This window comes from Chaetodon trifascialis, chromosome 24 (genome assembly GCF_039877785.1).
Source record: "Chaetodon trifascialis isolate fChaTrf1 chromosome 24, fChaTrf1.hap1, whole genome shotgun sequence".
Classification (NCBI taxonomy): domain Eukaryota; kingdom Metazoa; phylum Chordata; class Actinopteri; order Chaetodontiformes; family Chaetodontidae; genus Chaetodon; species Chaetodon trifascialis.
In genome coordinates this window covers 9,485,013-9,499,874 of record NC_092079.1, presented here as the reverse complement: position 1 = coordinate 9,499,874, position 14,862 = coordinate 9,485,013, and the positions used below count along the sequence as shown (strand labels likewise).

Here is a 14,862-nt window from a genome sequence, read left to right as displayed (position 1 = left end):
ATGAGGTGCCATTTAATTACAATTTGATTTAATCCACATAAAACAGAAAACAGCACTGGTGAAACACCAGTGTTTGCAGCAGCAGGGTCATGCCTGTGCTCTCGTGGTTTTCCAGTGGCATTCTGGGAAGTGCAAGGGGTGGTTGCAAAAAAGTAAATTAGAGCATGTCATCAAAAATACTGCTGCTCCTGCTATGAGAGTATCTGTTAGTGGGTTTCCCCTTACCAATTTCAGTGCCCCAGTAGCTCAGGGAAACGTGGGTGAAGAAAGTGAATAAGAAGCACTTCCTGAGAAATTCCTAATGTTGATTCTAACGGCTTCAGAGTTTAGCAGAAAACTGAGGTTTTTCTTGGCAGCTGTCAGGAGTGACTGTCACTGTATAAATGTGAGGCCGAGCTATAGAAAAGCGTGACAACAACTGAAAAGCAGGCTGAACATTTGAGCATAATACAGGCTTTTCCATGGGACTCTTTACACCGCAGGACCTTTATCGTGGGAGAAAAGCATTCAGCTGATATGCAGTGCATTCTTTATCTTGTGGCCTGCTGTGCTGGCCAAGTCTTAAGTGCCTGTTATCATTGGATTGATTATGATGTTCACATTTCTTCTGGTTAAAGAGAAAACATCCTGGGTTTTATGAGCCCTGACAAGCAAACCTCAGAGGAGTTGAGCAAAGACGACCAGACTGTGTTTTTTTCTGCCAAAGGTTGTACTTAAAGCTGCTGTAGTCAAGATTTTTATATTGACAATAGATCACACGATTGTGTTTGTATGAAAGGGAGTTGCTTTCTGTGACAACCACACAGAGAATTATCACCCGACTGGGCAGCTCCCCTCAGCTCTCCAGAGCATTTCAGCCACTCTCAGCTTATTGTTTTGGTTTTCAGGCCCACAGCTGCATTGTTTTGGTTCACTCCCACTGCTCTCATATAAAAACTGTCCGCTACCAAACAAGATAAATATATTGATGAATAATGAACATAGTGGCATATTTAACAGCAAAAGAGACAGACATTTCCCCCAGGAGCAGGTGGAGACCAAACAGGAGCTCAAAGGAGAGAAAATATAGTAATATTCAACAGATGGACACAAATAAATGCTGGAAATAAGCAACTGTTTCCCATATCAACTTCAATGATAACACTGTATCTCAGTGTTGATCAAGCCATGTTTCTACTGCTGCCAAGTGGCCCAAAAAATGAGCTATTGCAGGTGTTAGAGATAAGATAACGCTTTCTTAATCCCCCATCAGGGCAATTTGGGAGAAGCTTAAAGAAGCTTGTCTGACTGCCAATGACAAAGACTGACAGCTATCATGTATATATATATATATATATATATTTGCATGAAATAAGTTCATGTCCAAGATGTCACAATCCCAAAAACATTACAAAAAGTTGTGTTGGGAATACGTCTGATTCAGGAGTTGGAACTGGTACCGTAAAACTTTGCTTGAGTAAAATAAAATGTTCGAAGAAACCACAGTAAGTGTTAAAATTCAGTCAGGCCAGCTCGCTTGTAAACTGCTTCACATGCTGATTCAAACATTCTTCAATTGGCATAATGGCAACTGATTAAAGTTGTCCAGTTCCAACAGTAACAGACAGCCCATTGGTCATCCAGTGGTGCCCGACTGCCGACTGGAGTCTGGGTGTGTCAGGCCTCAGAGAGTCAGTCTACAGTTGAAACCAAAATTGACTCATTGGCAATAATGGGTTATTGTGTCCCAAACGCTAAAAAAAGAATATTCTTAACTATATGTTAAGAAATAAAGGAGATTTGCGAAATTCAGCAGTTTCAACTGTTTGCAGTGTGGAAAAAAAATGTCAGAGGAAGTGAAGATGGCGTAGGTGCATGGTGGTGAAGTGACAGTGAATAAACCACGTTTGAAATGCCTCACGGTTCTCTGAAAGCACACCGTAAAGGTCATCTCACAGCTCCTTTCCACACAGAGGTGGCAGGGTGGATGCTTATTCATGGGTCATCAACACTCCCTTGACTCCTGTTAACACCTTTCCCACAATCCCCGCTGGGTGTCACGGAAACTGTGTGCTGCCAGCGTAATGTGGCGTGTGTGGACAGCTGCCCGCTTCCCCTTTATCACAGATTTTCTGCCCACCGAGTCGAGGGAGGGAAAACCAAACGCTCTGCGGCAGTGACAGAAGCCTTGGCTGACGTCGGCGCTCTCGCTGGCCAAACAAAAGTCGCGGCCGTAAAGGAAGAAAAACAAAAGTGGGAGCTGATGTCTCAAGGTCAGGACGGTCTCAGGGCTGCTCTCGATTTAGCTTGTGTCACAAGAGTCAACCAGTGTTAGAGCAGAAACCCAGATGAATACAGCGTACATTTAATACTTTGTCATATCTGCGTGGACCCTTGAAAGCTTTCTAAATGGTCAAATCTTCTTGAGTGAGGCATTTCTGAAACAAAACTCAATCAGATGATCAACGACTTTCCATTTTCCTCCGGCTCTGCCTCCTCTTTGTTTCCTTGTGCGATAACAATGCAGAGGGCATCCACGCCCACTTTCCTGATGCCTTAAAGATGGAAAACCACTGACACGTCGCCTTGATTCCTACATTCCTCATCACTTCATCACGTCAAGCTCCAAAACCAACATTGAGGGCTTTGTTGGCACACAACAAAACCCTCAATCATGCAGTAGATGTAAGAGCGTCCATAGCTCACAAGACGGGTCAGGGACAGCGTTGACACTCTTGATTGCTATATTTGCATGTGATTGATAGTGTTGTGTTGAACCAGATCTTGCTCAAGTATCTGTGGCCAAAAATTCAGCCAAGTTATCTTGAATAGATTGCAGCTGGGTCACTGCAAAAATAGATTTCGCTGGCTGGAGACTTTCCACGTCCTTGAAAGTCCAAGTTTCCTCATTTTCCAACTCTGTGGATCCTGAGCAGAATAACAAGTGGTTGCGCTGATTGTCTTGAGTTCGCAGCCAGAAGAAAAGACCCCCTTTCTCCGTCTAATCCCTTGGACTTCGGAGGAAGACAGACATGAGGGGCCTTGAGGAGGGAGCAGTGACAAGGAGGAGCAGAGTCCGAAGTTGAAAGCCTGCCCAGCTGATAACAACGCCCCCTCTCACACTCGACTGTACAGACACACACGTACTGTAGTTCCCAGTCTTGGCCTGGTGAGATGTGCCAAGGAACACAGGCTTTTACTATGATGTGATGCAGATCGCTGTTTAAGGGAGGAGAGCTGTGCTGCAGCTGTGATGCGACTGTCTCAAGGCCTCATTTGGAGCTGATTCATGTTGTCTCAATTTCAAGAGGCCGTTTTGGGAGTATTGTCACACATAATGGGGTTTCACACCTCTGATCTCGCAGGATATGTGTGATCCAATAACATCAGTGTTAGCATCAAATTTAACACTGGTGCAGTGGCTGGTTATACACAATGAAAAAGGGTACCCCAACTTAAGAAATTCAACTTTTCAGAAACAGTCCTGGTCTTATACCAAAGGAAAGGTCCAGATGAAAACTTTTTTAGTCTCAAAAAAAAAAAGACAAACTTAGCTGCAGAGTTAAAACGAGGACAACTATATCACATTTTGATTCAGATGTCGCTTCATCGTGATTGGTGCATGAAAGCGCCTTTTTCCAGCTGAGTCCCACCAATTTTAATTTAGTATGAAGACCACAAGACAAACCATAAGTAGCAGCAGATTGTTTTGTGGTCTTGTAGGGCCCATGTTCAGTAAAACCCAAAGCATCTGCATGGCTTTGATGTCATAGATGTACCTGTACATCTGGGTAAATCAGCACTCCCTCTCTGAATGCGGACAAAGCTGCAGACCTTCTCGTTTCTAGCAGTTGTCTGAAAGTAAAACTATGACAAATATTTAAAGTGCGCCTGAGATGTTCAGCTGCAGAGAAACCCACCATGGATGGCTCGAAAAGTTGTGATGTCTGCGGCTGCAGTTGAACCACAAGCTGGCCACAGAGGCTTCCGTGGTTCACTCTGAATCAGTGGGCGTCATTCGGCCTCTGCCTGCTTCAGTCATGGCTGGGAAGCAGGGCCGAGGCCTGAGGCTCTTCCAGTAAAATTCTGCTGGTCTATTTGTGTCTGTGTTTCCATGAATTTTTTGGTGTGGCCGGGTGGAGATGTACAGACTATAGGGTATGGCGTTTGTCATGGCTACAAGGGCAGGAAGTTACCGACAGATAAGAGCCTTTTATTCATGGAAGTAAGTGTTTTTAGTGGCACCCTTCAATCTGCAGCACCGCAGGAAGTTCAGGGGAGTGACCATATCCCTGGTCGCCCTTTGAATCACGAGGACAGGGCTGAGGGAAGCACTGATTGCTCCATAGAGATTAGGAAACACAAGCATAAATTCACGATATCTTATAAGAAGACAGCAGCAACACACCGAGTTGTTAACATGGTGAAGGTGCTGCTCGCCACACTGCAAAAAAGAACCATCTTTAACCTTAAAATGATTGAGAGTGAGCCTTTTTTCTCTTTCTGAAGCACTTTTTGGCCTCTGCAGAGTCGATTGATTTTCCTTTTCTCTGTCCCGCACAGCTGAGTTAACATGTCACTCTTGCTCTAATTGGCTTTTAGGCTGTCGGCTGTAGACTCCCTCTAAGTGAGCCACCTCTAAATAACTCACGTTGCCGCCACATGTACATCGAGGTGCGGCAGGCGCTTCGTTCTGGCTGTGGAATTCCTGCAATGTCTCACTACTTTCTGCATGTGGTCTTTATGGATCTCAGTGGGCGTTTTGGGGACTCTGTGTGTGCGTACAGACGTGTATGTGCCTGCTCTGTTTGTTTTTGCATTCTTGTGTGGGATTGATATCAAGTAATTGCAGCCTCGGGCCATGACGTTGTGACATTTTTGCCTTGAAGGACTCACACTTCATGGAGTGCTCCTGTCGAGACTTTTTTCCTGATGTTCTGCGTGCACCAATTTCCAACTTGTATACTTTGATGAGTAAAAGAAGGCAATTTATATTATTTCATTTGTGGGAAAATGACAAGGTGTAGCTGTAATCTACATGGTCACAAATTAAAAACTTGTGTTGATAAGATTTTTATCATTCAACATTGACTAACATTACCATCCCTATTGGTTTGTCCAGAGCTTTGGCCCAGACTGACAGAGTATATCATCTTATGCAGTCCTCTGACTCTCAGCTAGCACCACTATCAGCTCATGTTTTCAGTCTGTTATGTTTATGTCTATGTTTGTTACACCTTAAACCGCAGCTCTACTTTTTGTTGCATGATAATTAGCAAATGTCAGCATTTGCTAATCGGCCAGTTTCCCAATAGCGTGACGCCGAGCTCATCGTGCTTGATCTTTGGTGAAATCTCAGGTGTGTGCTGTCAGGAAAAGGCTGTCACATCCTGGCAGGACAGAGGAAGGATCTGCGTGATTAATGGAAGGGAAAAATGAAGCGCTGTGGAAAGCTTCTTGGGACAAAGCTGACCTCCTAACTGTGTGCATCCCTCTCTTTTTCTGTCCAGACTGATTTGCAGCCCGGCGTCACTGCTGCTTTGATGAAGGTCCAGCGGAGCTCTGAGCCTGACCTAGCTGCTCAGCACCGTGCCCTCCAGCTCAGCGTGCAGAGGAAGGGAACAGAGCTTTCACAGAACTGAGCCAACACTGCTGGTTCTGCTCCCACGAGCCGTGAAGACATGCGGACACAAATTTATCTTGTCATTTACTGCGAAGTAAACAGAACTAAAACCACGTTATTTAATGCTAGGTGTTACACTTACGGTAGAAAAGTTGCCTTGATGAAATCCTTGTGATATGAATAAGGGGTATTAGAGTTGCATCAGTTTGTCTTGTCATCATGGAGGTCCAGTGGTTGGACTGAAGTGATGCTCTGTCACCTGAAACGGTTGTGGTTGCAGTGTGTGTGTGTGTGTGTGTGTGTGTGTGTGTGTGTGTGTGTGTGTGTGTGTGTGAGAGAGAGAGAGAGAGAGAGAGAGAGAGGGAGAGAGAGAGTTTTTGGTCAATTCTCAGATGTTGAACTATGTGATAAATTATACATATGTGTTCATTTAGGCTGATATATCTTGCCTGAGTAGAGTTTGATCAGTTTGAAGTGTTTCAGACTGCAGATGCAGTTTCTTTCCTCAGGCTGTCAGACTCCTCTTCATCTTCCTTCCCTCCCCACCGTAGATGATAGTTTTTCTCGTGTAGCATAAAGGGACTACTACTTGCATTTCATCGTGCGACCCTGTGTTGTAAAATGATAAATAGATTAACCATGAACCTCAGTAATAAAATCTACTAGATCAGCTAATGTAATATAAAGTTAAATAGATCAATAAATCAGTTATCAGTCGGGGATGGATGAGTTCCCATTATCTAAAAAATACCTTTTCTGTATTCTTTTAGAGAATAGTTTACAGTTTATTCATCAAAATCCACCGGACTTTAACTTACACTCAACTCTGATTGGTGTACGTTATGTTCAACATGTGACGTCGCCTTTTCCCATCTGAGCCCAGCACACTTCAAACCACAGACGAAAACACACACACAGAAATAACCAAAACTGTCCTAACCTTGGCAGAGTGTTTTTTCTTCATGCGAGCCGCCGCCGTCGCAGCTGATTGAGAAAATTTTCAGTTTTCCAGGACATTTCGAGACACCTCAGCTGTTCTTTGCACTGCTGCCTGATCGCTGTGGTCCTCCAATCAGCCACCACATTACGTCACCTGAAAACCATTTGCGGTCATCAGACAGGGTGATGAGTAAAAGGACGCCGAGCCAATTTTGAACCCGACTTACAAATTACAGTAAATCAGACAGAAGCAGGGGCACTGAGGCTAAAATGTGACTTTTAGTGAACCAGCCCTGTTGTGACTCAGACTGAAAGGATGGTTTGAGAGGGAGAGAATGAAAGGGTTATTATTTATAGCTGCTGTGTTGTGCGGGACAGGGAAGGGTGGTCGACCTGTAACCTTCATGTGTTCGGTGGTTAACGTCGCCCAACAGATTCCTGTGTGGATGAACCCTGCAGCTGTGAGTCACTGTTTGTGTGTGTGGGGGTTGTGTGTTTCTGCGTATGTGTGCTTGTGTTTGTGTTTGTTTTTCGAGAGCAAAAGATATTTGGAGTGTATCCATATATGTGTGTGTGTGTGTGTGTGCTTGCATTGTTGTACAGTATGTGAACTGTAGGGAGCACCAGTTTTAGCACAGTTTAGCTTTTTATTTGGGAAAATATTAATATGGGCCTACATGGACTGTGTACAGTAAGGTTTCATTTTGTAGAAAAACACATTTATCAGAAAAAAAACCCATCCATTTTATTAACAATTAAACACCACTGTTGGATTCAATTAAACTTGACAGTAAAGTTATCTGTATATACAGACGATTATAAAGTTTAAATGTTAATAAATGCCTCAAGTGAAGTAAAAACTTAGCCAAGTCATCCATCGCTGTTTCAGTTCGTTCAGTTTAATAGTCATGTGTTCAGTGTTAGTGTTTTGAACAGTATTCACCTTTTTAGTATCTGTGAGAGTTCAGACTTAGTTTCCTGTCCTGGTGCTTAAGTTAGAAGTAAATCAGAAATAAAAGCTGAGACTTTATCTGCTGCTGTTTCACTGCTTATTTTTATTCTGTGCATCTGGGAGACAATCTCAGATGTTTTCTCACAAATATTACCTCAAGTTTGTAGCTCGGCTCTCCTCTGGCACTGTTCTGATGTATGAAGACTGTGGGTGGCGCAGAAACCTCACCAGAAAGTTACACAATAGGAAACTCATTTCCTCCACAGCCCACTCCAGTGACTGTACTCTTTCACTCCCAGACCCTACGAGTGGCATAACTTTGTCTTGGTGGCTTCTTTTAAATGATCTATGACTAACCAATGCAAATATTTAAAAGCTTAAAAAAGCCTGAAATGAGCACTGTTGCTGTTTCAGGTATGATTACAGTGAGTGAGGTGCGAGTCATGGATAAATTTGAGTTTCACAAGAAGACAGTCATTTGAAAAACACGCTGAGGGACAGTTGTTGGCATGACATTTAAACATGCCATTAATTCCACCTTAAGTCTGCAGGATGCCGTTGCTTTTAATGTTCCTTATAATGCATTTAGACACCTGTTCGTCTCATGAAACACTTAACTACCATAACTGGCCACTAATTGAGAGAGACTACTGCAGTTAGCGAGTGAGCACAAGAGTCTGAATGGTTAGTTAAAAGTAATGGCTTAATAGCTCAAGCATCTGAATTGGACCTCTCTAACATTTTCTCCAACCATCTTTCATGTAAATAAGCACATTTTTTCCCCCCAGCAGTTTCCACAAACCTCACAAAGACAGGAAAGGGTAAGTAGTTCCTTTGTTACTTGGAGTCAGTGTGACGTTTGACAGATTTACTCTGATTATTATTACACTGTTGTCATTAAAGCAAATAATATGACAATTAATAAAAACATTGAGGCTTATCTGGAGGAAACAGTGTGCCAGCTTTGAGTGGACTTCACAATAAAATCACTAGTGTGTTTTTGTTTGGTCCCTCAGTGGCTTTTAATGATTATGTTGAGTCAAACTGCTAGGAAATAATGATTTCAGTAATCAGTTAAGTTCTTTTTAAAAGATCTTCAATGAGTTTGTTGGTCTATCTACGTCCTCTTGTCAGATGATAATAAGATTTCATCAAGCCAGTTACCTCTCAAATTCAGAATCCTGAGTTTTGCTTTTAGACCACTAGGTGGCGACCTTATTAAATTTTCCTTAAAGTGAGAGTTGTCAAGTCTACCCCTTGTTTGTCCACAATTTGTCCAATTCCATTATGTTCTAAAATAACCATGAAGCAGCATACCTGGACGTGAATGATATCGATATCTAATTACAGCTTAAAACAGCCCCATGCACAAAGTGCTTGTACTTCCTGCTTTGTAACTCCCTTCATGAGGGGCAATAAATCTCCCCACCTGCATGTACCACATGGTGGATGGTGGGCGATGCAGTATGTTGGGTGGGGTGTATCTATGTTTGTGCAAGTATGTGTGTGTGTGTGTGTGTGTGTGTGTGTGTGTGTGTGTGTGTGTGTGTGTGTGTGTGTGTGTGTGTGTGTGTGTGTGTGTGTGTGTGTGTGTGTGTGTGTGTGAGAGAGAGAGTGCCTGTGCGAGATTGTGCAGACAGTGCAGCGATGTACGTCAGCTTTTAGCACTTTCAAAACCACAGAGGTAGCGCACCTCACAGGCCGCACAGCTCCACGTGCTTCATGCAGCCCCTGCACTGTGCGTACAGCTCCCCACTCTCGCTGCCTCGCTCTCCACTCATCCTCCAAGTCCGTTTTTGACTGTTTAACCAGCTGTGAACGACTCCCTCCCCCAGCACAGCTTCAGTTGCTTAATCTGTGATGATCAAGGTCTGCAGAGAATTATTAAACAGTTGATGTGGTTAAAGTTTTGTCACCACAAAGTCACAAGTTCATGTTTGAAAGTCAAGACGCTGAGCAGCCGTTCAGTTTGAGTTAGTGTTAATTCTAAATATAAATATTATGTCATTGCATGCTAGGTGTCAATGTTATTATGTCTGGCAGCTAAAGCTCTTGTTATGCTGTGAGAGGAGAGCATCAGACCACTTAATTATGTTTTTTTCATTTTCCACTCATGATTATTTTTGTTCACTCATTTTCATTTACGTCCCACGTCTTTTGACTCATGACAAATGTTGCTTTCTTTTGCCTCTAACAGTCATGCTTGGATGCGGTTCCTGTTGTAGAAATGAAATGCTTGACGACCTTCAGAATCAAACCTCACGCAAGGAGACCAGTGGAGATTTTTGGTTCAGTTATTGTCGAGTTTTGTCACTGGTTTCAGTCTGAACTGAAAGTTATCATTTCCTGCATTCAGGGTGGGAGAGAGTTGATCTTGTGATGAGCTAAAATAGAGCAATAGGGAGGTTTTCCCCCTGTCTTTCTGCCCTTAACAGGTGCTTTAACAACCATATCTTGTAGGTGACTCATACTGATACTGGTTTTATGCTAATTTATTAAATTCAGTCAAGTATTGTATGTTTCGAAATCTCTGAATGGAAAATATTGAGGTGACGCAACTCATTCTGCAACAGCATTAGCATGAAAAAAATGACTGAACGACATTTTCATTTTCAAGCTCTGCGTACTCAACAGAATTTAATACCATAAGAAACCGTAGCTTGCTGTTTAGCGTGGTTGTTATCACATTCTGTGTTTTTCAACTCCACAGCCAATGGTAGAGTTTTTAGCCATGCTAGCATGTCAGCATAGGTCGGCCTCTCCACCGCTTTGGTCCTCACTGAAGTACTTCAACATCTTATCATTTGCATTTTAATCAAATTTTGTACATTCGTGGTCCCCAGGTGATGAATCTTAGTGACGTCAGTGAGCCCCTGACTTTTCTTCTGGCACCACCAGCAGATGAAAGTTTACTTGATGGATTGGCAAAATGTGTTCTGCTATAATCTGCTTGCCTGCTACTTTAATTTATGACCAAATATGAAAATAACAGTTCTATTAAGAAAATATTAGCATGAACTTAACTTTATTCTTTACTGTAAAACAGCTTTCAGGCTTTGTTTTTATACACAATATGCTTATGTGACATGTGGTTTAATTCTGCTTCCTGTTCAGCAGTCGACAGTCTGTCGGCTCCCAAATGCACAACAGAGACTGTACTCCAGAAGAGAAGCTGCTTCAGTCAACATCAAAACAGCACAAAGAACAGAGGTGCAAACACACACACACACACACACACACACACACACATATATGCACACGCACACAAACACACACACTAATACAGATAAACAATCACAGAAAAGGTGTTTGCACCGGATGTGCGCACAATGATTGTTACCTGTACAGAAAGCAAAACTATGTACCTATACACGCACGAAGAATAGTGGTTTGTCACTTAAGAGATTTCACTTCTGTATTCTTATAGCTTGATTTACAGGAATTAAAAGTTCACCACCTTGAGTTACAATAGTAAGTACAATGTGATGAAGAAACTGGTCATATCTTGTCATGGTAAAAAAAATAAAACATATTTATTTATTTTTTATTATTATTTCAAACCCAATCAGTGATTCCCAAAGCATATAAACACAAAACATAATAATAAAGCTGAACATTGCTCAGTAAAAATGTGAATAAATCAGATGTAAGTTACATGTTGTGAAATGTTTTAACATTAATCACCGCCTTAATATCTTAAGATTTAACATAGCAGACTGAATTCAAAGCACAGAGACACAGGCTACGGATCATTTTCATAGATATGAGCGGGACGCAACACATGATTGGAGGGCTGGCGGCTCGGATGGGGTTCTCTGGACCTTCCTGCGTAACGGACACCTTGGATTGACATCAGGAGACATCAGTGAGTGTTTTTAGAATCATTTCACTGAATAAGTGCTGTGTTACATATTCATTGTTTTTGCATTGTGGCATTTTAAATCAGTATTTTTACTGATTTGTTTGTCAGATTGGACCCTCAGCAGGACGTCTGCAGAGTTTCTGTTTTGCTGAACAATGACTGCATGTACAATACTCACCTTTACAAGCAGAGTTTGTTTTAACATGGATAGCAATCACGATGATGACAAACACCACGATTCCAACAACGCGGTAAAGAAATGGCCAGAGAGGGTCCTGAATAGTTGGTGCTGTAACATCTGAAAGATAATCTAAAAGAGGGCATTTAACTCAGCATTAAAGAAGCATCAGTACAGAACATGTAGATTTAATTCATGTAAAAACACTTATGAGTTTTTATGCAAAGCAACGCATGTGAAACAGCAACATCACTGTGAGAATGGATGTAGTTTTCTTACAATAATTGTAAGTCCCAACTGTGGTGAGTTCCACACAGCCTGAAAGACATTCATGTCGCTTCTTTGCCACATAAAAGGTGACATATCTTCACTCAGATTATTTAGAAAACAGTGAAGAATTCTTCATGAATCATTCAGTGGCAGTAAGAAAAGATTTACTGCATCTATGATACAGTCACTCACCGTGGACAGAGACCGTGATGACATGACTCACATACGCAAAATTTTGCACTCGAATGTAGCAGTGCATTTCCTCATTTATTATTCAGTTGCAGTTATAAATGTAAGTTTCACAATGTAAACAAAGTTTGACACATGAACGTGTTGATGTCTTTAAAGCGAAGTTAGATCGGTTCCAAGTGAGATAGCTTCTTACCTGTGTCATCCTCTGTCACATTGGCAGGCTCCTCAACATCTACAAAACAGTACAGAGTCTGAATGATACAAAGAAATGTTTCATATTTCCAAATGAAACCAGAATACATTTCCACATTTAAGATTCAGTAGCTGTTAGAAATGTAAGTTAAACATGGGCTTCTTGGGTCAGTTATGAAAAAAACAAAAAAGTCACACTCACCGTGGACAGAGACGTTGATGGCATGACTCACAGTGAGACCACTGCGACACTGATACAAACCTGAGTCACTTCTGAGTATGCTTTGAAAGATCAAATACGATGTCCCTTCAAATTGGTTTGAATTGTTCCACTCTGTTTTAATGTGGCTGCCGCTGCTCACATCGACAGGGACATAAGTATTCTCAAGTTTAAACCAGGAGACTGTTGGTGTTGAGCTGATGCAAAACTTCACTGGGCAGGGAACCTTTAGACTTTTCCCAACAACACCTTCATAAATTGTGTTGCGCCACACTTTAAATGTTGTCTCGCAGTTTGAATCTTCACCTGCAGAAGGAAGGTGACAAAACATACAAATCAGACATGACATCCTCACCTGATAACAAACATGACACCACATGGTGATGATAGAATATGAACGCAGTGAAAAGTTACCTAAATCTCAAAATCAGCCAGTATGAATGGCACAGAATTAGATCACAGAAAACGTTGTAGGGTTTTTCATGTTGCAGCTGTGACCATCAAACTGAAAATTCAGGTCAGGAATTTATCTCTGGTATCTCTGTGGTTAAAGTGCTTGGTTTGCCTCTGTGCTACCTGAATCAAATTCTTCCAAATTAAATATGTTTAATTTAGCTGGATGAGAGATTTTGCGTTGGAGCTGCGGTTGGGACAACACATCCTCCTACCTAAACGACTGAATAGGTCGATCACCATTGACTCCCAAAAAGACAAGATGTTCCCAAAACAACCTACGGTATATGAATGTTGGAGGGTACCAGTGACAGGTCAGGTGTACATGACCTTCGCCATCATGTGGTTCACATCAAACAGTGACAGTTTGCTCAGTTTTAGGCAACAGACTGCTTGGCTAGGTGTAGGAAAAGATCATGGCTCAGGTTAACGACATTGTGTACGCCTGGGAAATAAGTCAGTGTTGACTTTCGGTTTTGGGCAGGACAAGCGGTTTCCTGTGTTTGAGGCTATATTTATAGCAACAGAGCAGCTCTAATGTCTCTGATGGTCACTGCTTGAGCTTATGTAGTGCAAGATGCTGTTGTGTTGTGATATGTCGAGCTTTTACTGCCAGGAAAAAGCCAATTTTATCTAGATTCTACAGCCTTAAATAATTCTATAAAAGGTACGGCTAATTTTGCCCAATCATCACCCATCTACACATACTCTAAAAAGATCCTCTTGAGGCTTACAATGAACTAAAATCTGCTTTATACCATCAAAGACCCAACTCTGTCAGTTTAACGGCTGTCCATGTTGGACCCTCCACAGTTGCTTGCATATTTTTCTTTTTCTTTCTTTTACTTTAAATTGAATCCAACTAAATTCACATTTAATCTCATTTGTTTCTGGGTTGAAATTTAATGCTGTGCTGCTGAATATCTGTACGCCTAGTCTTGATTTATGTGTGATGTACAAAAAGTGTATTTGAATCATTTTCTGTCTTGATATCTTTAAACATTGCAAAACATAAGTGATCACATTCGTGATCGAGAATACGTCACCTATCGACAGGGAGACAAAGACCTCCTCAGACTGAGCACAAGCAATGCAGATAAAACAACAAAAACTTACTGTCAGCATCCGATGTGAGGAGGAGTGCCGCGAAGTTGGACACATGAAGAATGGTCAGGCCGAAGTTAAGTCTCATGGCGGAAACCCTTGAAGAACCAGCTATCCAGCTCTGTCAAACAGCTATTACTGCAGATCTGCTCCTTATATCGCAGTAAATGACAAGTGGTCTACTTTACTTCCTGTTTTTGATTACCGTGGTCTCTGATGTATGCATACCCTCTTTCCACGACACTTAACACATCACATTTTTGGCGCACACACACTTCAGTTTTGGATAAACATTTCAGTTTTCATGGTGTTAGATGGTTTTACAAGAAAAACACAACAACAGCAGTGATGGCATCATATAATCTTACTTCAAATCAAACAGTTATGGATACACATCATGTTATTTGATTGCACAAGATAATAAGATTATTATTACATTCTCTGTTTCACAGTCAAAGAAACACAATCAAAAATTTAAAGAAGGAGTAAAACACACATTTACAGAAGCTCAGTATTGTCAGCCTTATAGTGAGAAGATTAGTCAGTGTGGTTGATGATATGGTACAATACAGGCTGCAAGCCCATGAAACCCTTACTGTTATCAGCCGCGATGGCACTCCAAAGAGTAAATTCAAGTTATGGATGTGCAACAGCACAAAGTCACAGTTTTAACCTCTGGTGAGTGCATGACATGAAACGTTCAAACCAACATCACAAACAAATCCACATTAGTTGTTAGTTCCCTAAAAACACATTCACTTTGGTTTGCGTTCGGCCTCTCCAGTGCTTCTGAGGAATTCGTGGTCTTGTATCTTAGAGGAGGAGGCTGGTGTCATTGCATGGGGGCTGGTGCTCTCTGGCCATTTCAATATCGAAGCAAAGGTTGATTAACGCACCT

General features: G+C 41.8%; 1 protein-coding gene across 1 annotated transcript in view; it reads left to right on the top strand.

Moving 5' to 3' along the window:
- Positions 1-7,576, top strand: part of LOC139328027 (OX-2 membrane glycoprotein-like) — a 13,569-nt gene extending 5,993 nt beyond the window's left edge. The window contains exon 8 of the mRNA XM_070958146.1: positions 5,490-7,576. Within this exon, the coding sequence (XP_070814247.1) occupies positions 5,490-5,494 (5 nt within the window). The 3' untranslated portion in view covers positions 5,495-7,576. The remainder of the gene's footprint in view (positions 1-5,489) is intronic.
- The last annotated feature ends 7,286 nt before the right edge of the window (positions 7,577-14,862 follow it).